The sequence below is a fragment of the Lepidochelys kempii genome, chromosome 23 (assembly GCF_965140265.1).
Source record: "Lepidochelys kempii isolate rLepKem1 chromosome 23, rLepKem1.hap2, whole genome shotgun sequence".
NCBI classification, from domain to species: domain Eukaryota; kingdom Metazoa; phylum Chordata; order Testudines; family Cheloniidae; genus Lepidochelys; species Lepidochelys kempii.
The window spans coordinates 6,773,675-6,795,847 of NC_133278.1; the positions used below are offsets into that span (position 1 = coordinate 6,773,675).

The following is a 22,173-nucleotide window of genomic DNA, read 5'->3' on the forward strand; positions in this document are numbered from 1 at the left end:
AATTCCCATTGACTTCTAAGGGGCGGGATTAGAGTTGCCAACTTTGTAATGCTGTATTTAAAAACTGGACACTCTGGAAACTCTGGCCACTGCCCCCGAAGCCCGGCCCCTGCCCTGCCTCTTTCCCTCAGGCTTTGCCCCCGTCCACTCCTCTTCCCCCTTCCCATCGCTCACTGCTTTTCCCCTCCCGGGTCACGAGGGACTTGCCTGCTGGGAGCTGTAGCCCCCCCCCGACGCAGGTAGGAGGCAGTCCCGGCTGAGTAGGGGCTGAAGCAGGTGATGACCCGGTGCCTCCTTTGCCTGCAGTAACCGAATTTTGAGTGTCTGGTCAGTAGATCTGACCAGACGCTGTCAGGTCCCCTTTTCGACCTGACTTTCAGGTCGAAAACTGGGCACCCGGTCACCCAGGATCAGGCTTTAAGGTAAGACAGTTACTCACCTTTGTAACTGTTGTTCTTCGAGATGTGTTGCTCATATCCATTCCAATTAGGTGCGTGCGTGCTGCGTGCACAATCGTCGGAAGATTTTTACCCCAGCAACACTCGGTGGGTCAGCTGAGGTTCCCCCTAGAGTGGCGCCTTCATGGCACCGGATATATGCCCCAGCCGACCTTCTTGCTGGCTACTCCGACAGAGGGGAAGGAGGGCGGGTTTGGAATGGATATGAGCAACACATCTCGAAGAACAACAGTTACAAAGGTGAGTAACCGTCTTTTCTTCTTCGAGTGCTTGCTCATATCGATTCCAATTAGATGACTCCCAAGCCTTACCTAGGTGGTGGGGTCGGAGTGAGATGTCGCGGAGTGAAGGACCACTGAACCAAATGCAGCATCACCCCTGGACTCCTGAATTATTGCATAGTGGGCGGCGAAGGTATGCACCGATGACCAAGTCGCTGCCCTACATATCTCCTGTATGGGTACGTGTGCCAGGAAAGCAGAAGATGAAGCCTGAGCCCAAGTGGAGTGGGCAGTAAGGTGCATAGTTGGGACACCAGCCAAGTCATAGCATGCACAGATGCATGATATGATCCAGGACGTGATGTGCTGGGAGGAGACCGGAAGGCCCTTCATCAGGTCTGCCACAGCAACAAACACCTGCGACGTTTTCCTGAAAGTTTTCGTTCGCTCGATGTAGAAGGCGAGGGCCCTGTGAATGTCCAGGGAGTGCAGCTGTTGTTCCCAGTGAGAGGCGTGTTGCTTCGGGTAGAAGACGGGGAGGAAGATGTCCTGGTTGAGATGGAAGGCAGACACCACCTTAGGAAGGAAGGCCAGGTGGGGTTGCAGCTGTACCTTGTCATTATGGAACACCGTATATGGCGGTTCCGATGTGAGTGCCCTGAGCTCAGACACACGCCTCGCCGAAGTGATAGCTATGAGGAAGGCTGTCTTCCAGGAAAGGTACAGGAGCGAGCAGGTGGTCATCGGAAAGTGTGGGCCCTTTACTGAAAGAGGGAGGCAACCTAGTGACAGAGGATGTGGAAAAAGCTAATGTACTCAATGCTTTTTTTGCCTCAGTCTTCATGAACAAGGTCAGCTCCCAGACTGCTGCACTGGGCAGCACAGCATGGGGAGGAGGTGACCTGCTCTCTGTGGAGAAAGAAGTGGTTCGGGACTATTTAGAAAAGCTGGACGAGCACAAGTCCATGGGGCTGGATGCGCTGCATCCGAGAGTGCTAAAGGAGTTGGCGGATGTGATTGCAGAGCCATTGGTCAGTATCTTTGAAAACTCATGGCGATTGGGGGAAGTCCTGGACAACTGGAAAAAGGCTAATGTAGTGCCCATCTTTAAAAAAGGGAAGAAGGAGGGTCCTGGGAACTACAGGCCAGTCAGCCTTACCTCAGTCCCTGGAAAAATCGTAGAGCAGGTCCTCAAGGAATCAGTTCTGAAGCACTTAGAGGAAAGGAAAGTGATCAGGAACAGTCAGCATGGATTCACCAAGGGCAAGTCATGGCTGACTAATCTAATTGCCTTCTCTGACGAGATAACTGGCTCTGTGGATGAGGGGAAAGCAGTGGACGTGTTGTTCCTTGACTTTAGCGAAGCTTTTGACACTGTCTCCCACAGTATTCTTGCCATCAAGTTAAAGAAGTATGGGCTGGATGAATGGACTATAAGGTGGATAGAAAGTTGGGCTAGATTGTCGGGCTCAACAGGTAGGGCTCAATGGCTCCATGTCTGAAATTCTATGATTCTATGATATAAGGTCTCCAGCATGGAGGGCAGCCTTAGCTCGACCGCAGTGTGCACCTGGGAGCTAACATGCACCGGACTTGACGGCCCTTGTGGCACCGGAGTCGACGGTGCAGGAGCCGTTACTTGTCCTGTGCGCTCCAGCAATGGACACGGCTCCAGCTGTGGTGCGGGAAGCGTCAGTGGCTGTCGAACCGACAAAGAAGAAGGAGTCGGCACCTGCTTGGGCTGCTTCTTCTTCTGGCCCAGACACAGGGACCAGCGCCGGGGTGGTGGAGGTGCCGGGGGGGGCTGACGCTGTGAGTCTTTAGCAGAGTCCGAACGCGGTGCTGGTCCAGTTGGTGCCGCAGGGGCACTCTGCACTGAAGACAATGCTGAGTCCCGGTGCGCGGAGGAAGGGCCCGGGCTAAGTGCCGCCTCCATAAGGAGCTGCTTGAGTCTAAAGTCCCGCTACTTTTTGGTCCTGGGCTTGAAGGCTTTGCAAATGCGGCACTTGTCGGGATTCCCCCAGACACCTTAGGCAAGAGTCGTGGGGGTCTCCCGTTGGCATCGGCTTCAGGCAAGCCGAGCAAGGTTTGAAGCCCGGAAACCCTGGCATAGGCCCCTGTACCGGGATGGGGGAGAGGGGAGAAGATCCCACTCCACCCTACTAATTACACTAATCTAGCTACACTAAATATTAACAACTACTAACAACTATAAACAACTAATTACAACTATTAACAGGTACTAAGAGAGAAAGCTAGAGAGAGTGGAGATCAGCTACGCTGTGCTCCACAGTTCCAACGACCGTCACGGATGGTAAGAAGGAACTGAGGGGGCGCTGGGTCAGCTGGGGCATATATCCGACACCATGAAGGCGCCACTCCAGGGGGCTCCTCAGCCGACCCACCGAGTGTTGTTGGGGTAAAATTCTTCCGACAATCATGCACGCGGCGCGCACACACCTAATTGGAATCGATATGAGCAAGCACTCAAAGAAGAACTGTAATAGTTTTACCTGTGCCTATGAATTTTTAAATTCTGCAGTTATAACATTGGGCTCGTCAGTCTGCTGTGCACTAGAACAGAGAACAAAGTCATAGGGTTCATTCATAGGTTTAGGGAAAGCGTGGCACACACAGGCCTGCAGGAACTAATTGTCTCTCCAGTCAACCACAAGAATGACAATTAAATTTAAGAGGCTTGTTTCCTCAGGACTTGGAGAAGCAGTCATATCAAATATCTAGGTGTAGCCCTAGAAAAGCTGACTTCCTGAGAGCAGATCCAGCACATAAACAAAGCTGTCAAGAACAATCAGAGAGCATTAAAGATAACAGGAGGCAAGTTTGTCCTCCCTTTTGAGCAATCAAGGATGTTCTAGGCCCTGTCCACCTGGGCAAAGATGTTAGTCTTTTCAATGGCGTTAACTCAGCGGAGTGAGCTGAACTCAACTGAAACACCCCCTTTAGGACCTCATCTTCACTAGGAAAATGATGTCTTTTCAACACGTTTTAAAACTCAGGTATTTTAAAACCCAGGTGTCACTAGTCAGGGCTGGTTGAACCTCTGTCCCTCTTTGCAAAAAGAATGAGGAGAACTTGTGGCACCTTAGAGACTAACAAATTTATTTGGGCATAAGCTTTTGTGGGCTAAAACCACTTCATCAGATGCATGGAGTGGAAGATACAGTAGCGAACATGGTAGAGTTCTGTGGTGACCTAGAATCCTACTTTCGACGTCTCCAACTCAAGGAATATTTCCAACACACCTCTGACCCCACAGAATCCTTCCTACCAACACTACAAAAAGAAGGATTGCACGTGGACTCCTTCGGAAGGTCAAAACAACAGACTGGACTTCTACATAGATTGCTTCCGTCGACGTGCACAGGCTGAAATTGTGGAAAAGCAGCATCACTTGCCCCATAACCTCAACCGTGCAGACCACAATGCCATCCACAGCCTCAGGAACAACTCTGACATCATAATCAAAAAGGCTGACAAAGGAGGTGCTGTCATCATCATGAATAGGTCGGAATATGAACGAGAGGCTGCTAGACATCTCTCTAACACCACATTCTACAAGCCATTACCCTCTGATCCCACTGAGGGTTACCAAAAGAAGCTACACCATCAAGAAACTCCCTGAAAAAGCACAGGAACAAATCCGCACAGACACACCCCTGGAACCCCGACCTGGGGTATTCTATCTGCTACTCAAGATCCATAAACCTGGAAATTCTTGACGCCCCATCATCTCAGGTATTGGCACCCTGACAGCAGGATTGTCTGGCTACGTAGACTCTCCCCTCAGGCCCTACACTACCAGCACTCCTAGCTATCTTCAAGACACCACTGACTTCCTGAGGAAACTACAATCCATTGGTGATCTTCCAGAAAACACCATCCTAGCCACTATGGATGTAGAAGCTCTCTATGCAGACTCCAATGAGAAACTGCAGAACTGGAATTAATTTGCAAACTGGACACCATTAAATTAGGCTTGAATAAAGACTGGGAGTGGCTGGGTCATTACACAAACTGAAAACTATTTCCCCATGTTAAGTTTTCTCCTACTGTTACTCACACCTTCTTGTCAACTAGTTGAAATGGGCCATCCTGATTATCACTACGAAAGTTTTTTTTTCTCCCGCTGATAATAGCCCACCTTAAGTGATTAATCTCTTACCCGCATGGCCCTACAGTATGCCAACATTTTTATGGCTGACTTAGAACAATGCTTCCTTAGCTCTCGTCCCCTAACACCCCTACTCTACTTGCACTACATTGATGAGATCTTCATCATGTGGACCCATGGAAAAGAAGCCCTTGAGGAATTCCACCATGATTTCAACAATTTCCATCCCACTATCAACCTCTGCCTGGACCAATCCACACAAGCGGTCCACTTCCTGGACACTGCAGTGCTAATAAGCGATGGTCACATAAACACCACCCTATACCGGAAACCTACTGACCGCTATACTTACCTACATGCCTCCAGCTTCCATCCAGGATGCATCACATGATCCATTGTCTACAGCCAAGCTCTAAGATACAACCGCATTTGCTCCAATCCCTCAAACAGAGACAAACACCTACAGGATCTCTACCAACCGTTCTTAAAATTACAGTACCCACCTGCTGAAGTGAAGAAACAGATTGACAGAGCCAAAAGAGTACCCAGAAGTCACCTACTACAGGACAGGTCCAACAAAGAAAGTAACAGAATGCCACTAGCCATCACCTTCGACCCCCAACTAAAACCTCTCCAACGCATCATCAAGGATCTACAACCTATCCCTGAAGGACGACCCATCACTCTCACAGATCTTGGAAGACAGGCCAATCCTTGCTTACAGACAGCCCCCCCAACCTGAAGCAAATACTCATCAGCAACCATACACCACACAACAAAAACACCAACCCAGGAACCTATCCTTGCAACAAAGCCTGTTGCCAACTCTGTCCACATATCTATTCAGGGGACACCGTCATAGGGCCTAATCACATCAGCCATGCCATCAGGGGCTCATTCACCTGCACATCTACCAATGTGATATATGCCATCATATGCTAGCAATGCCCCTCTGCTAGCACATGATGGCATATATCACACTGGTAGTGATAATCAGGATCACTACAAACTTTTGTAGTGATAATCAGGATGGCCCATTTCAAACCGTTGACAAGAAGGTGTGAGTAACAGTAGGGGAAAACTTAGCATGGGGAAATAGTTTTCAGTTTGTGTAATGACCCAGCCACTCCCAGTGTCTATTCAAGCCTAATTTAATGGTATCCAGTTTGCAAATTAATTCCAGTTCAGCAGTTTCTCCTTGGAGTCTGTTTTTGAAGTGTTTTTTTGAAGAATTGCCACTTTTAGGTCTGTTACTGAGTGAACAGAGAGATTGAAGTGTTCTCCTACTGGTTTTTGAATGTTATAATACCTGATGTCAGATTTGTGTCCATTTATTCTTTTGCGTAGAGACTGTCCGGTTTGGCTAATGTACATGGCAGAGGGGCATTGCTGGCACATGATGGCATATATCACATTGGGAGATGTGCAGGTGAATGAGCCCCTGATGGCATGGCTGATGTGGTTAGGTACTATGAGAGTGTCCCTTGGATAGACATGCGGACAGAGTTGGCACTGGGGTTTGTTGCAGGGTTTGGTTCCTGGGTTAGTGTTTTTGTTGTGTGGTGTGTAGTTGCTGGTGAGTATTTGCTTCAGGTTGGGGGGCTGTCTGTAAACGAGGACTGGCCTGTCTCTCAAGGTCTGTGAGAGTGAGGGATCGTAGGGCCATGCGGGTACCCATAGCAGTCCTGCTGACTTGATGATATAAATTGTCCCCAAATCTGAAACAGTTTTGGGTGAAAGTCACGAAGTTCAGCCACCAGATTTGCTGTGACATTATCGGGATACTGTTCCTGATGGCTTGTAGTCCATCTTTATGTGGAATGTTGGTGTAGAGAGCTTCTACATCCATAGCGGCTAGGATGGTGTTTTCTGGAAGATCACCAAAGAAAGTAACAGAACGCCACTAGCCGTCACCTACAGCCCCCAACTAAAACCTCTCCAGCACATCATCAAGGATCTACACCCTATCCTGAAGGACGATCCCTCACTCTCACAGACCTTGGGAGACAGGCCAGTCCTCGCTTACAGACAGCCCCCCCAACCTGAAGCAAATAATTTCCCCCTGCTGATACTCACATCTTCTTGTCAACTGTTTGAAATAGGCCACCTTGTTTCCATTGGCATCATTATCACTACAAAAGTGATTTCCACCCCTTCTTGTCAACTGTTGAGAATAGCCCACTTCCACCTTAATTGAATTGGCTCATTAGCACTGACACCCCCCCCCACTTGGTAAGGCAACTCCCATCTTTTCATATGCTCTGTATTTATACCTTCCTACTGTATGTTCCACTCCATTCATTTGATGAAGTGGGGTTTTAGCCCATGAAAGCTTATGCCCAAATAAATTTGTTGGTCTCTAAGGTGCCACAAGGACTCCTCGTTGTTTTTATTGATACAGACTAACACGGCTACCACTCTGAAACCTGTCAATACATATGGGCAGTAACCTCCAATGGCCAGACCAGCACATCATTTTCATAAATCATTACAGGCAGTCAGGAGTGCTGGAAAAATTTGTGTAGTGGGGGTGATGAGAGCCATTGAACCAGACTGTAAACCCTGTGTACAATGAAGTCCAATTCACGCCAGGGGGTCCTGCAGCACGCCCAGCACCCGTAGTTCCAGCACCTATGCAGGCAATGCAAATCCACACCACGACAATTTGTATTTTCACTAGTGTTAGCAGGCAGGGATCAACTCCAGGGTTGGCCCTTCACTTCTTTCTTCCTAGTGAAGACAAGGCCAGACCTATCATGAAATGACTAAAGGTGTGAATTCAAAATGATTTAAGTTATTTTGATTCCAGTTTGCATGTAGACAAGCCCAAGCCCTTAGAAAAAGTTTTAATTAACACACTGTCACCACTTAGCACACCTAGTGTAGACAAAGAGTCATATGTACAAATGTGTTAAGGCACCTAAGGCCAGCTCACGTTTTTAAATGCAACTCTCTTTGTCTATGCCTGGTGCTTAGTGGAATTGAGCAACAGGTTCCTTGTGTGGCTGTCCTTCAATACCATGATGACAAGGTGTTCGTTAACTCATTTTCCAACACCTCATTTTCCCAGCATAGACAGCGCCAGTGAGGGCAGTGTCCAGCCTTGTCCTGGAGGAAATCAGCTTTGATTTGACTGAATTATTGGCCTATACAAATCACATGTAGAGCATACAGACTAGATGCTTTTGCTAAATTTCTAACGTGCACCCTGGAAGAGCTGTGCTGTGTTTGTGTCCCTGCTAAGGAGCTGATCCTGCAAAACACCCGCTACTGTCTATTGCACTCACTAACATAAGTAGTCCCCGTGAAGTTGGTGGAGTTACTCACAGTAGATAGCACTGGGCCCTAAAGGCTAGATCCACAAAGGGATTCAGGTCTTGTCTACAGTGGGAATTAATTCAGATTAAGATAGGATGTGAATTTAAAGAGGAACAGCTATTCCTGATTAATTCTTTCTGTGGATGTTCTTATTCCTGCATAAGAGTGCCTTACAACAAATTAGTTTAATCCACTTCCACTTCTTATGCTGGAGTAAGAACGTCCACAGAGGAGGATGGGTTTCAGAGTGGTAACCGTGTTAGTCTGTATCCGCAAAAAGAACGAGGAGTACTTGTGGCACCTTAGAGACTAACAAATTTATTTGGGCATAAGATTTCGTGGGCTAAAACCCACTTCATCAGATTCATAGAGTGGAACATACAGTAGGAAGATATGTGTATATATATAGATATATATACACACACACACACACACACACACACAGAGAACATGAAAAGATGGGGGTTACCATACCAACTCTAAGAGACCAATCAATTACGGTGAGCTATTCTCAGCAGGGAAAAAAAACTTTTGTAGTGATAATCCGGATGGCCCATTTCAAACCGTTGACAAGAAGGTGTGAGTAATAGTAGGGGAAAACTTATCATGGGGAAATAGTTTTCAGTTTGTGTAATGACCCAGCCACTCCCAGTGTCTATTCAAGCCTAATTTAATGGTATCCAGTTTGCAAATTAATTCCAGTTCAGCAGTTTCTCCCTGGAGTCTGTTTTTGAAGTGCTTTTTTTGAAGAATTGCCACTTTTAGGTCTGTTACTGAGTGAACAGAGAGATTGAAGTGTTCTCCTACTGGTTTTTGAATGTTATGATTCCTGATGTCAGATTTGTGTCCATTTATTTTTTTGCGTAGAGACTGTTCGGTATGCCAATGTACATGGCAGAGGGGCATTGCTGGCACATGATGGCATATATCACATTGGTAGATGTGAAGGTGAACAAGCCCCTGATGGCGTGGCTGATGTGATTAGGTCCTATGATGGTGTCCCTTGAATAGATATGCAGACAGAGTTGGCACTGGGGTTTGTTGCAGGGTTCCTGGGTTGGTGTTTTTGTTGTGTGGTGTGTGATTGCTGGTGAGTATTAGCTTCAGGTTGGGGGACTGTCTGTAAGCAAGGACTGGCCTGTCTTCCAAGATCTGTGAGAGTGAGGGATCGTCCTTCAGGATAGGTTGTAGATCCTTGATGATGCATTGGAGAGGTTTTAGTTGGGGGCTGAAAGTGATGGCTAGTGGCGTTCTGTTACATTTTTTTTTGTTGGGCCTGTCCTGTAGTAGGGGACTTCTGGGTACTCTTCAGGCTCTATCAATCTGTTTCTTCACTTCAGCAGCTGGGTATTGTAGTTTTAAGAGCACTTGATGGAGATCTTGTAGGTGTTTGTTCTGTCTGAGGGATTGGAGCAAATGCGGTTGTATCTTAGAGCTTGGCTGTAGACAATGGATCGTGTGATGTGTCCTGGATGGAAGCTGGAGACATGTAGGCAAGTATAGCCATCAGTAGGTTTAGGAGGAGTTAATCAGAAAACAGCTATTTTGGAATAATTCTTCACGTAGGCAAGCCCTCCTGCCTAGTGGAATCTTCAGTTCTGAGTTCAGCACGAAGGCTTGAGCCACTAAGGCATTTAGGCACCTAAATCCAACATGTAGGTTTACCACTAACATTCTCAAGACCACTACTCAGCTGCCACTGAACCCTGCAGATGCCTGAGATTCCCTTAGCCCTGGTCTACACTAGGACTTTAGGTCGAATTTAGCAGCGTTAAATCAATGTAAACCTGCACCCGTCCACACAATGAAGCCCTTTATTTCCACTTAAAGATCTCTTAAAATCGATTTCCTTACTCCACCCCTGACAAGTGGATTAGCGCTTAAATCGACGTTGCCGGCTCGAATTTGGGGTACTGTGGACACAATTCGATGGTATTGGCCTCTGGGAGCTATCCCAGAGTGCTCCATTATGACCGCTCTGGACAGCACTCTCAACTCAGATGCACTGGCCAGGTAGACAGGAAAAGAACCGCGAACTTTTGAATCTCATTTCCTGTTTGGCCAGCGTGGCAAGCTGCAGGTGACCATGCAGAGCTCATCAGCACAGGTGACCATGATGGAGTCCCAGAATCGCAAAAGAGCTCCAGCATGGACCGAACGGGAGGTACGGGATCTGATCGCTGTTTGGGGAGAGGAATCCGTGCTATCAGAACTCCGTTCCAGTTTTCGAAATGCCAAAACCTTTGTGAAAATCTCCCAGGGCATGAAGGACAGAGGCCATAACAGGGACCCGAAGCAGTGCCGCGTGAAACTGAAGGAGCTGAGGCAAGCCTACCAGAAAACCAGAGAGGCGAACAGCCGCTCTGGGTCAGAGCCCCAAACATGCCGCTTCTATGATAAGCTGCATGCCATTTTAGGGGGTTCAGCCACCACTACCCCAGCCGTGTTGTTTGACTCCTTCAATGGAGATGGAGGCAATACGGAAGCAGGTTTTGGGGACGAAGAAGATGATGATGATGAGGAGGTTGTAGATAGCTCACAGCAAGCAAGCGGAGAAACTGGTTTTCACGACAGCCAGGAACTGTTTCTCACCCTAGACCTGGAGCCAGTACCCCCCGAACCCACCCAAGGCTGCCTCCTGGACCCAGCAGGCGGAGAAGGGACCTCTGGTGAGTGTACCTTTTAAAATACTATACATGGTTTAAAAGCAAGCATGTGAAAGGATTACTTTGCCCTGGCATTTGCGGTTCTCCTAGATGTAGTCCTAAAGCCTTTGCAAAAGGTTTCTGGGGAGGGCAGCCTTATTGCGTCCTTCATGGTAGGACACTTTACCACTCCAGGCCAGTAACACGTACTCGGGAATCATTGTAGAACAAAGCATTGCAGTGTATGTTTGCTGGCATTCAAACAACATCCGTTCTTTATCTCTCTGTGTTATCCTCAGGAGAGTGAGATATAATTCATGGTCACCTGGTTGAAATAGAGTGCTTTTCTTCAGGGGACACTCAGAGGAGCCCATTCCTGCTGGGCTGTTTGCCTGTGGCTAAACAGAAATGTTCCCCGCTGTTAGCCACAGGGAGGGGGGAAGGTTGAGGGGGTAGTCACGCGTTGGGAGGAGGCAAAATGCGACCTTGTAACGAAAGCGCATGTGCTATGTATGTAATGTTAACAGCAAGGTTTACCCTGAAAGAGTGTAGCCACTGTTTTATAAAATGTGTCTTTTTAAATACCGCTGTCCCTTCTTTTTTCTCCACCAGCTGCATGTGTTTCAATGATCACAGGATCTTCTCCTTCCCAGAGGCTAGTGAAGCTTAGAAAGAAAAAAAAACGCACTCGCGATGAAATGTTCTCCGAGCTCATGCTGTCCTCCCACACTGACAGAGCACAGACGAATGCGTGGAGGCAAATAATGTCAGAGTGCAGGAAAGCACAAAATGACCGGGAGGAGAGGTGGAGGGCTGAAGAGAGTAAGTGGCGGGCTGAAGAGAGGACTGAAGCTCAAATGTGGCGGCAGCGTGATGAGAGGAGGCAGGATTCAATGCTGAGGCTGCTGCAGGACCAAACCAGTATGCTCCAGTGTATGGTTGAGCTGCAGCAAAGGCAGCTGGAGCACAGACTGCCACTGCAGCCCCTTTGTAACCAACCGCCCTCCTCCCCAAGTTCCATAGCCTCCACACCCAGACGCCCAAGAACGCGGTGGGGGGGCCTCCGGCCAACCAGCCACTCCACCACAGAGGATTGCCCAAAAAAAAGAAGGCTGTCATTCAATAAATTTTAAAGTTGTAAACTTTTAAAGTGCTGTGCTTAAAGTGCTGTGTGGCATTTTCCTTCCCTCCTCCACCACCCCTCCTGGGCTACCTTGGTAGTCATCCCCCTATTTGTGTGATGAATGAATAAAGAATGCAAGAATGTGAAGCAACAATGACTTTATTGCCTCTGCAAGCGGTGATTGAAGGGAGGAGGGGCGGGTGGTTAGCTTACAGGGAAGTAGAGTGAACCAAGGGGCGGGGGGTTTCATCAAGGAGAAACAAACAGAACTTTCACACCATAGCCTGGCCAGTCATGAAACTGGTTTTCAAAGCTTCTCTGCTGCGTACCGCGCCCTCCTGTGCTCTTCTAACCGCCCTGGTGTCTGGCTGCGCGTAACCAGCAGCCAGGCGATTTGCCTCAACCTCCCACTCCGCCATAAACGTCTCCCCCTTACTCTCACAGATATTGTGGAGCACACAGCAAGCAGTAATAACAGTGGGAATATTGGTTTCGCTGAGGTCTAAGCGAGTCAGTAAACTGCGCCAGCGCGCCTTTAAACGTCCAAATGCACATTCTACCACCATTCTGCACTTGCTCAGCCTGTAGTTGAACAGCTCCTGACTACTGTCCAGGCTGCCTGTCTACGGCTTCATGAGCCATGGCATTAAGGGGTAGGCTGGGTCCCCAAGGATAATTATAGGCATTTCAACATCCCCAACAGTTATTTTCTGGTCTGGGAATAAAGTCCCTTCCTGCAGCTTTTGAAACAGACCAGAGTTCCTGAAGATGCGAGCATCATGCACCTTTCCCGGCCATCCCACGTTGATGTTGGTGAAACGTCCCTTGTGATCCACCAGAGCTTGCAGCACTATCGAAAAGTACCCCTTGCGGTTTATGTACTCGGCGGCTTGATGCTCCGGTGCCAAGATAGGGATATGGGTTCCGTCTATAGCCCCACCACAGTTAGGGAATCCCATTGCAGCAAAGCCATCCACTATGACCTGCACATTTCCCAGGGTCACTACCCTTGATATCAGCAGATCTTTGATTGCGTGGGCTACTTGCATCACAGCAGCCCCCACAGTAGATTTGCCCACTCCAAATTGATTCCCAACTGACCGGTAGCTGTCTGGCGTTGCAAGCTTCCACAGGGCTATCGCCACTCGCTTCTCAACTGTGAGGGCTGCTCTCATCTTGGTATTCATGCGCCTCAGGGCAGGGGAAAGCAAGTCACAAAGTTCCATGAAAGTGCCCTTACGCATGCGAAAGTTTCGCAGCCACTGTGAATCGTCCCAGACCTGCAACACTATGCGGTCCCACCAGTCTGTGCTTGTTTCCCGAGCCCAGAATCGGCGTTCCACAGCATGAACCTGCCCCATTAGCACCATGATGCATGCATTGTCAGGGCCCATGCTTTCAGAGAAATCTGTGTCCATGTCCTGATCACTCACGTGACCACGCTGACGTCGCCTCCTCGCCCGGTATCGCTTTGCCAGGTTCTGGTGCTGCATATACTGCTGGGTAACGCGTGTGGTGTTTAATGTGCTCCTAATTGCCAAAGTGAGCTGAGCGGCCTCCATGCTTGCCTTGGTATGGCGTCCGCACAGAAAAAAGGCGCGGAACGATTGTCTGCCGTTGCTCTGACAGAGGGAGGGGCGACTGACGACACGGCTTACAGGGTTGGCTTCAGGGAGCTAAAATCAACAAAGTGGGTGTCTTTACATCAAGGAGTATTTCAGGCAGGACTTCACGGAGGGTTCCAATAAGAAATGGTGCACCTAAGTTATCGTTCTTATTGGAACAAGGAGGTTAGCCTGGCCTCTGATTGATACATGGCTAGATTTACCTCGCTGCACCTTCTCTGTGAGTGACTGCAGTGTGACCTAGAGGAATGAGTCCCCTAGACAGGGGAGGAGGCAAATGAGTACAAAACAAATCTGGTCTATTTCTTGTTTTGACCCACTCCATCTATCTTTTACATCTTTGGCTGGCAGCAGACGGTGCAGAAGGACTGCATGCCATCCACATCTCATGGCTGCTCGGCAGAAGATGGTACAGTACGACTGCCAGCAGTCCGTATCGCCTGCCCGCTCACCATAAGACGGTTCAATAGGACTGACTGCAGGACTAAAGAGAATGACCTGGTCAAGTCACTCCAAATTTAGTCCCTGCGCCCATGTCTGCCCAGGCACTCCCAGCCGACGTGGCCAGGAGCACCTCGGACATGACGATGACAGCTACCAGTCGTAATCTACCGTCTGCTGCCACAAGGCAAGGGGTTGCTGCTACTGTGTAGCAATGCCGTACCGCGTCTGCCAGCACCCAGGAGACATAGGGTGACGGTTACCTGAGCGGGCTCCATGCTTGCCGTGGTATGGCGTCTGCACAGGTAACTCAGGAAAAAAGGCGCGAAACGATTGTCTGCCCTTGCTTTCACGGAGGGAGGGAGGGAACGGGGGCCTGACGATATGTACCCAGAACCACCCGCGACAATGTTTTAGCCCCATCAGGCATTGGGATCTCAACCCAGAATTCCAATGGGCAGCGGAGACTGCGGGAACTGTGGGGTAGCTACCCACAGTGCAACACTCCGGAAGTCGACTCTAGCCTCGGTACTGTGGAAGCGCTCCGCCGAGTTAATGCACTTAGAGCATTTTCTGTGGGGACACACACACTCGAATATATAAAACCGATTTCTAAAAAAACGACTTCTACAAATTCGACCTTATTCCGTAGTGTAGACATACCCTTAGGCAAAGCAGCCTAAGTCCTTTTGTCTCCTCCCAGCTAACAAGCTCCTCAGAGCCCTAGCTCATACCTACACCTCAGAGGGATTCTCGTACGAGGTGTTGTTCCACATCTCTCTCCAGTGGAGCCTGATCCGGTAGATGTTGTCAGAGCATAGCTACTGGATTGGGCCTCACAAGTCGGGAACTTTTGGGGTGCAGGAGAGGGGCTGTGTAAAAAGCCTGGTGATTGGGACACTCAGCTGGGATGTGGGAGACTCAGAGTCAAACCCTGCTCCAATGAATATTTTATTTATACAAAGCAGAACAGCTCCCACAGGAGAGATGGAGTGAGATACACCCCAGGGCCCAGGGGCTGGAGGACTCAGCTGTGATCAGGCTGTCATCTCCCAGGTGAGTGCCTTAAGCCCTGGGCTATTGGGTATTCTAGGGACAAGCACACACACAAGCCAAAGCCTGAAAAATTTCTAGCCTGCTTCCCTTTGGTTGTCTTTTGTGTGGGCCTTCATCCAGTAGCCATTCTCACAGCTCACCTACCAGACTGGGCCCCCAGGCAAGATAGGTGGGGGAATGGCTCGTTGGACAATCCCACAGAGGCTTTGGCTTGTGCTAGGGCTTCAAGCAGCTTGTTGGCTGTGCAGCCCGGTCAGGGCTTGAGGGGTTCAGCGCGTGCCCACCAGCGAGAACTCCGGCACCTTCGGGGCGAGGCAGCAATTGAGCAGTGGTTTTGTCAGCAGCAAAGGTGCCACCATTCTGAGTTGCTGCGGGGTGCTCGACTCCTGCTCTGGCCCCCACCCTGCCTCTTCCCACCCCATTTCGCCCCCTCCCCGAGCGCGCCCCCTCCTCTCTGTCCCACAACCCCCCCCCCCCCCGCCCATCACCTCCTGCACACCGCTGAACAGCTGATCAGTGGCAGGTGGGAGATGCAGGGGTTGGAGGTAGAGGAAGGAGCTGATTGGGGGCGCTGCCCCTAAAGAGGCAGTTAGGTGGCGAAGTTCCTTCGTGCATCTTGCCTTCAGCGTTTCACCCCTTGCAGTCTGTCTGTTTCTCTAGCACCGCGGCACTCGCTCAGTGCTGCGTGAGCACACACACAGATCTGTTCTTCTCTTTGGCCCCCCTGCATGCAGGAATTATTTGGTGTTGTCAGGTGCGGTTAGCATAGAAGTGAGTTCTGCATGTTGTTTTGTAGGCACTGAGAGTTGTGGTCATTCGGATCGCCTCTGGGATCAGAGGCTGAGCAAACTCTTTGTCCTGCACACCTGAGCCTCACTCATGAGGATGGCAGTCCCATTGTTTCAGTGGCATGCAGCTGTCGTGGGAGACCCTGGTCATCCATGGCAAAGTGGTACTCCAACTAGTGTGGGAAAATCTCCTGCAGGGCTTTGAAGATGAGACCCTTGAAATGGGTTTGGTATTGGGGTGGTGTTCCCAGCTGTGGAAATCCTATGTTCCTTCTGCCACGCCTTCAGACCTCTGAGTTCTGGAAACTGAAGGTCCTTATTATGGTCCCCTCTCTCCTTTTTTAATATGTCTAAGAAATTAAATGATAAATATTCTGTTCCAGCAATGTCAAGGATGCATGGTTAAGCACCCAAAATGCTGCAGAGGTGGGTACAAGTGCAACCTTAACTCTGCCCCCTTCTGGATCTGTAGCATTATAATTCAGTCTTTATACATGATTCCAAGCTGTTTCTCAAATACTATAACTGCCCAAAACAAATCAACCAGCCTTCCCCAGCCCCTCTGAGCCCACCTGGCCTACACCAGACAGCTCTCAGCTTGCTCTGCTGGCCCATACCCCTCTTGCTCCACCCTTGCCCCTCTCAGCTCATCCAACCCTGCCCCTCTTGGGTTTGCCATTGTGCACCTTCTAATCTCTGGAGTCAGACACACTCATCCCTTGCTGGGGCTTTCTATCAAACATGTTATGTAGAGCTCTCCCAGTTGAATAATATTAATACATGAATTTACAAGCTGTCACGGAGTCCCTGGGCGATGCTCTGGAACTGCTCCCCATGAAGCCAGTCAGGACTCTGGGGTAGTCGCCTTTCTGTGAGCAGCCTGTCTTCAGGACACACCGCTCACCCGGCTTCCACCTTCCTGGGTCTGACCTCGGAGCATTCAGCCTCCTCTGCCCCTCCGTGCGCTTCCCCCCAGCGAGTCCACTCAGGTGGGGCTCCTGGGGAAGCCAGAGGGTCCTGCACCCCAACTTCGCAGTCAGACGTGACTCTCAGCTAGCCAGTAAAACAGAAGGTTTATTAGACGACAGGAACATGGTCTAAAACAGAGCTTGCAGGTGCAGAGAACGGGACCCCTCAGCTGGGTCCATTTTGGGGGGCAGTGAGCCAGACGACCACGTCTTCACTTCACTCCATGTCCCAGCCAGCCCCAAACTGAAACCCCCTCCAGCCCCTCCTCCTCTGGGCTTTGTTCCTTTCCTGGGCCAGGTGGTCACCTGATTCCTTTGTTCTCCAACCCTTTAGCTCTCACCTCGCAGGGGGGAAGGGCCCAGGCCATCAGTTGCCAGGAAACAGGGTGTCGGCCATTCTCTGTGTCCAGACTCCTGCACACACCGGCCCTCTAGGGCTCTGCAATGATCATACACCCTTACCCCACCACCTAGATACTTAAGAACTGCCTAGGGGAAACTGAGGCACCCCCATACTATTCAGAGGAAACATTAAGAACAGTCCCACTTCATCACACAAGCTACCTACTACCCTTGCCAAAGCCCCAAGGCTCCTTACCAACGAAAACATGTTAAATACATTGAAAAATATGGAAATGCTCTCTAAAAGCTTAGCAAATAAAATTAATTGAAGGCTGAGAGGCCTAGAAAATGGGAGGAGGGATGGGAGAGTGGGAGAGGAAGGGAATGATAATAAATAGCTCGCATGGATAATAATTATACCATGCAAAGCTGGAGGCAAGGTGCCAGCTTGTGCCGAGGCTACACTGAACCCTTGCAACTGACAGCTGGAAAACAGTCTGGCTCACCTGTGTGTAAGTATTGTTAAACTAGATATTAGCCTCTAAAATGTATTAAGTGCTTAGACTTTATGAAATGCTTGTAGGATGCTGCATGTATTGATTTCACTTACAGAAGCTGTAGCCCATGATATGAAGTTATATTGAGTGTTTGCATTGTAATCCTCTGTACCTGAGGAACTCACCAAACAGGAAAGAAGAATTAACAAGGGTAAAGTGCTGATCCTGCACACCAGAAGGCCAACTGAAACCAAATAAGCCTTTGTGAAACAGAGGACAAAGACGTTGTTGATTGCCGTCCCACACACACACACAGGGGCAGCAGGTTTGCAGAATTTTGGTGGTGCTTAAGGCTCTGGGAGGGAATTTGGGTGCAGGGAGGAGGTCTGGGGTGCAGGCCCTGGGCTGGGGCAGGGGATTGGGGTGAAGGATGGTTGGGGTCTGGGAGGGGATGAGGGGTGCAGGCTCTGGGACTGAGTTTGGGTGTGGGGTGGGGGTGCAGGCTCTGGGAGGGAGCTTGGGGATGAGAGGGGGTGCAGGCTCTGGGAGGGAGCTTGGTGGCCAAAGGCGGGGGGTGCAGGTTCTGGGAGGGAGCTTGGGTGCCAGAGGGCAGTGCTTACCTGAAGCTCCTACGCAGGGCTGGCCGGGAGTCTCCATGTGCTGCTACCCCCAGGCACTGCCCCTGCAGCTTCCCATTAGCCGCAGGGGCGCTTGGAGGCGGGACACAGACCCACCCCACCCAGGGGCTGCAGGGAGGGGCCGGCAGCCACATGGAGCAAGCGCGCAGGAAGCCGCTCAGCTCCGCTGTCGGTGGTGAATGGGGGCCCTGAGCTGTTTTAAATGGCTCGGGGGACACACAGGGTGGAAGGCGGGGCCAAGGGAGAGACCTGTGCTGGAGCTGGGCACCACGGGCCCATAGAGCACACCGCCCATGCACAAACCCCTCACCACGAAGAGGAGGCAGGCACCAATGCTTGTTCCATCAGTTTGAAGGGAATATGAATGCCTGACCAGAATCACTATGCTGTATCACTATGCTGTTTATAATTCAGAGAGGGCAATATTTCGAAGCATAAGCAAGGGATCCCCAATCTGCTTAAAAAGACCTATACAGCTTTCATATACAGCTGCTACTATCGCCCTTTGGAACTTAAGCCAGTAACTCATTTGTGCATGTACGTTTCCCTGCTTTAAACTTGTAAATAACTCCCATTTTTTTTCCTAGTTAATAAATCTTTACTTCATTTAATATAAGATTCGTGACAAGTGTTGGTTTGAGATCTACACTTGACCTGGGGTAAGTGACTGGTCCTTTGGGACTGGGAATAACCTGAATGTTGTTAAGCAGAGGGGTAGCCGTGTTTGCCGCTTTTACAGATCCAGACTAAGAGTCCTGTGGCACCTTACAGACTAACAGACATATTGGATCATAAGCTTTTGTGGGTGAATAGCTCTCTGATTGATCCAAATGTAACTTCTATTGCTGGACAAAGATCTACTACTGTTAAAACAATGCCATCCAGGCATCTGCTACAATGACCCAAGTGGTTTCAACAGTAGACTTAGAGAGAGAGAGAATGGCAATAGTCTTCTCTGGATGTAGTAGCAAAAGTAATCCACCAGCCTCGCTACTTAGATCCACCCCATCTTGGTAGATACTTTCCAAAGCCAGTAATAACGGCTGGAGTAATTTTAAGACAACAGCCAAGGATTGCTCATGAGAAAGTCAGCGGGTTTTCCCGGGTTGGACTAATTTGAACTTCAGTCCCAGTGTATCTTCTATATTTTCCAAGATACTCAGCCTTTTTGGACTCTTGCTGAAAAAATATAATGAAGACATTACATTTGTAGCTTTTTAAATGTCTTTTGAAGATTCTGCAGCTCATACTAGTGCTAGTTGGAGTAGATGGCCTCTGCAGTGTGTATAGGAGAAATTAGGGTTGCACTTTTCTTTGAGCAAAGCTTGTACTCCACCATGTCTTCCAGAGAAGTTTGCAGCTCCATCAAATGCACAAGCAGCCATCTGTTTGGGGTCCAATTGACAAGCATTTAACTCTTCTAAGATATGGGTTGTCACAGATGCATCGGATGTGTCTTCTATAATTTGAACATCTAGAAATGCATCTACCGGCCTACCACCGACATCAAGATAACGTATACAATGACTTAATACTTGATGCCCATTTGCATCGGTGCATTCATCAGCCATGTATGCAAAGGTTTTGAATGTGGTGAGAGCATTCTTCACTTTTTCAACTGTTGAACCGCATGCTTCTAGCCAGTCAGTTGAGTTTCTTGCAGAAAGATAGTGAGCATTTGCTGGTCTTGTTCGAAACCAGTGTTCAACTTCAGGATGATCAAGTGACCATGCACTTAACATTGGCCTCCAGTTTGTAGTGTGTAGTATCTCTTGCTTAAATAGAAAGTAGGATGCCACAGCCACGTTTGTTCACATGAACTATATTGTGTCTCCAGCATTCTTAACAGCCTCATTAAGTACTTATAAAATTGGCTTTGAAAGGGGGCTTATAAGGCTTTCTGCATGTTGATGCACTCCAGAGGCATGGTGTTTTGCTGCCTTTTCATGTAGTTTGTCACCATTGGCTTTGCTGATCGGTCTGACAAACCAAACTCCTCCACCTTTACCAATTATAGCATTGGGAAGCTTTCCTTCTTCATAAGCTTTTTAGCAAGCGGTGCACCAGTAGCCATCTTTTGTAACTTCAATAAATGGGAACACTTTGACCGACAAACATCGGGAACTGCCTTTAGGTTTCGGAGACACTGTTTCTTCAGTAGGTAGCTGTATTTGAGCTCGGGCTGGCTGGATGTAGATACACCACTTGACCCGTCAGATGACATGTTGATATGTTCTTCACCTTGTTTAGTTTTTGGGGTCTTTGAGTGGAAAAATTGTTGTATTATTTTTTGTCTTTTCATTTTCACTTTGACCTGCAACATATAAAAGAGATATGAATAAATTAAATGTTTTGTTAGTATAATGCAAATTTAAACATAAGGATAATGCAAAATACACCAAAACACATAACAGGTCTAGATTTCTAAAAAAATATAATTTTAAAAAAGTGTATTTAATTTAAATTGACTTTTGAAAAGTAAGCCATCATGGGATAAGAGGGAAGTCCTCTCATGGATCAGTAACTGATTAAAAGATGGGAAACAAAGGGTAGGAATAAATTATCAGTTTTCAGAATGGAAAGAGAGAAATTGTGGTATCCCTGAGGGGTCGGTACTGGGATCATTACTGTTCAACATATTCATAAATGATCTGGAAAAATGGGTAAACAGTGAGGTGGCAAAATCTGCAGATGATACAAAATTACTCAAGATAGTTAAGTCCAAAGCAGACTGCGAAGAGTTACAAAGGGATCTCAGGTTTCAGAGTAACAGCCGTGTTAGTCTGTATTCGCAAAAAGAAAAGGAGTACTTGTGGCACCTTAGAGACTAACCAATTTATTAGAGCATAAGCTTTCATGAGCTACAGCTCACTTCATCAGATGCATATCGTGGAAACTGCAGCAGACTTTATATATACACAGAGAATATGAACCAATACCTCCTCCCACCCCACTGTCCTGCTGGTAATAGCTTATCTAAAGTGATCAGGTGACTGGGCAACAAAATGGCAGATGAAATTCAATGTTGATAAATGCAAAGTAATGCACTTTGGAAAACAATCTCAACTGATGGGGTCTAAATTAGCCGTTAACACTCTAGAAAGAGATGTTGGAGTCATTGTGGATGGTTCCCTGAAAATTGCCACTCAACGTGCAGTGGCAATCAACAAAGCAAACAGAGTGTTGGGAATCATTAAGACAGGCATAGATAATAAGACAGAAAATATCATATTGCCTCTATATAAATCCATGGTACATGCACCTCTTGAATACTCTGTGCAGATCTGGTCACCTCATCCCAAAAAAGATATTTTGGAATTGGAAAAGGTACAGAGATGGGCAACTAAAATGATTAGGGGTCTGTAACAGGAGGAGAGATTAAAACGGGAATTTTCATCTTAGAAAAGAAATGACTAAGGGGGGGATATGATAGAGGTCTATAAAATCTTGACTGGTGTGAAGAAAGTGAATAAGGAAATGTTATTTAATCCTTCACATAACACAAGAACTAGCAGTCACCCAATGACATTAATAGGCAGCAGGTTTTAAAAAAACCAAAAGGAAGTACTGCTTCACACAACATAAAGTCAATCCGTGGAACTCTTTGACAGGGGGTGCGGTGAAGACCAAAACTATAACAGGATTAAAAAAAGAACTCGATAAATTCCTGGAGAATAGGTCCATCAGTGGCTATTAGCCAGGATGGGGAGGGATGCAATACCATGCTCGGAGTGTCCCTAGCCTGTTTGCCAGAAGGTGGGAATGGGCAACAGGGGATGGATCGCTTGATGATTACCTGTTCTGTCATACCCTCTGAAGCACCTGGCCTTGACCTCTCACAGATCTTGGGAGACAGGCCAGTCCTCGCTTAGAGACAGCCCATGAACCTGAAGCAAATACTCACCAGCAACCACATGCCAC

At 48.4% G+C, this 22,173-nt stretch overlaps 1 protein-coding gene across 1 annotated transcript in view; it reads left to right on the top strand.

Annotated features, from left to right (window-relative positions):
• The first annotated feature begins 2,338 nt into the window (after positions 1-2,338).
• The window catches only part of NKPD1 (NTPase KAP family P-loop domain containing 1), a 95,786-nt gene continuing 75,951 nt past the window's right edge, over positions 2,339-22,173 (top strand). The window contains exon 1 of the mRNA XM_073322402.1: positions 2,339-2,491. Coding sequence (XP_073178503.1) covers positions 2,339-2,491 — 153 coding nt within the window. The remainder of the gene's footprint in view (positions 2,492-22,173) is intronic.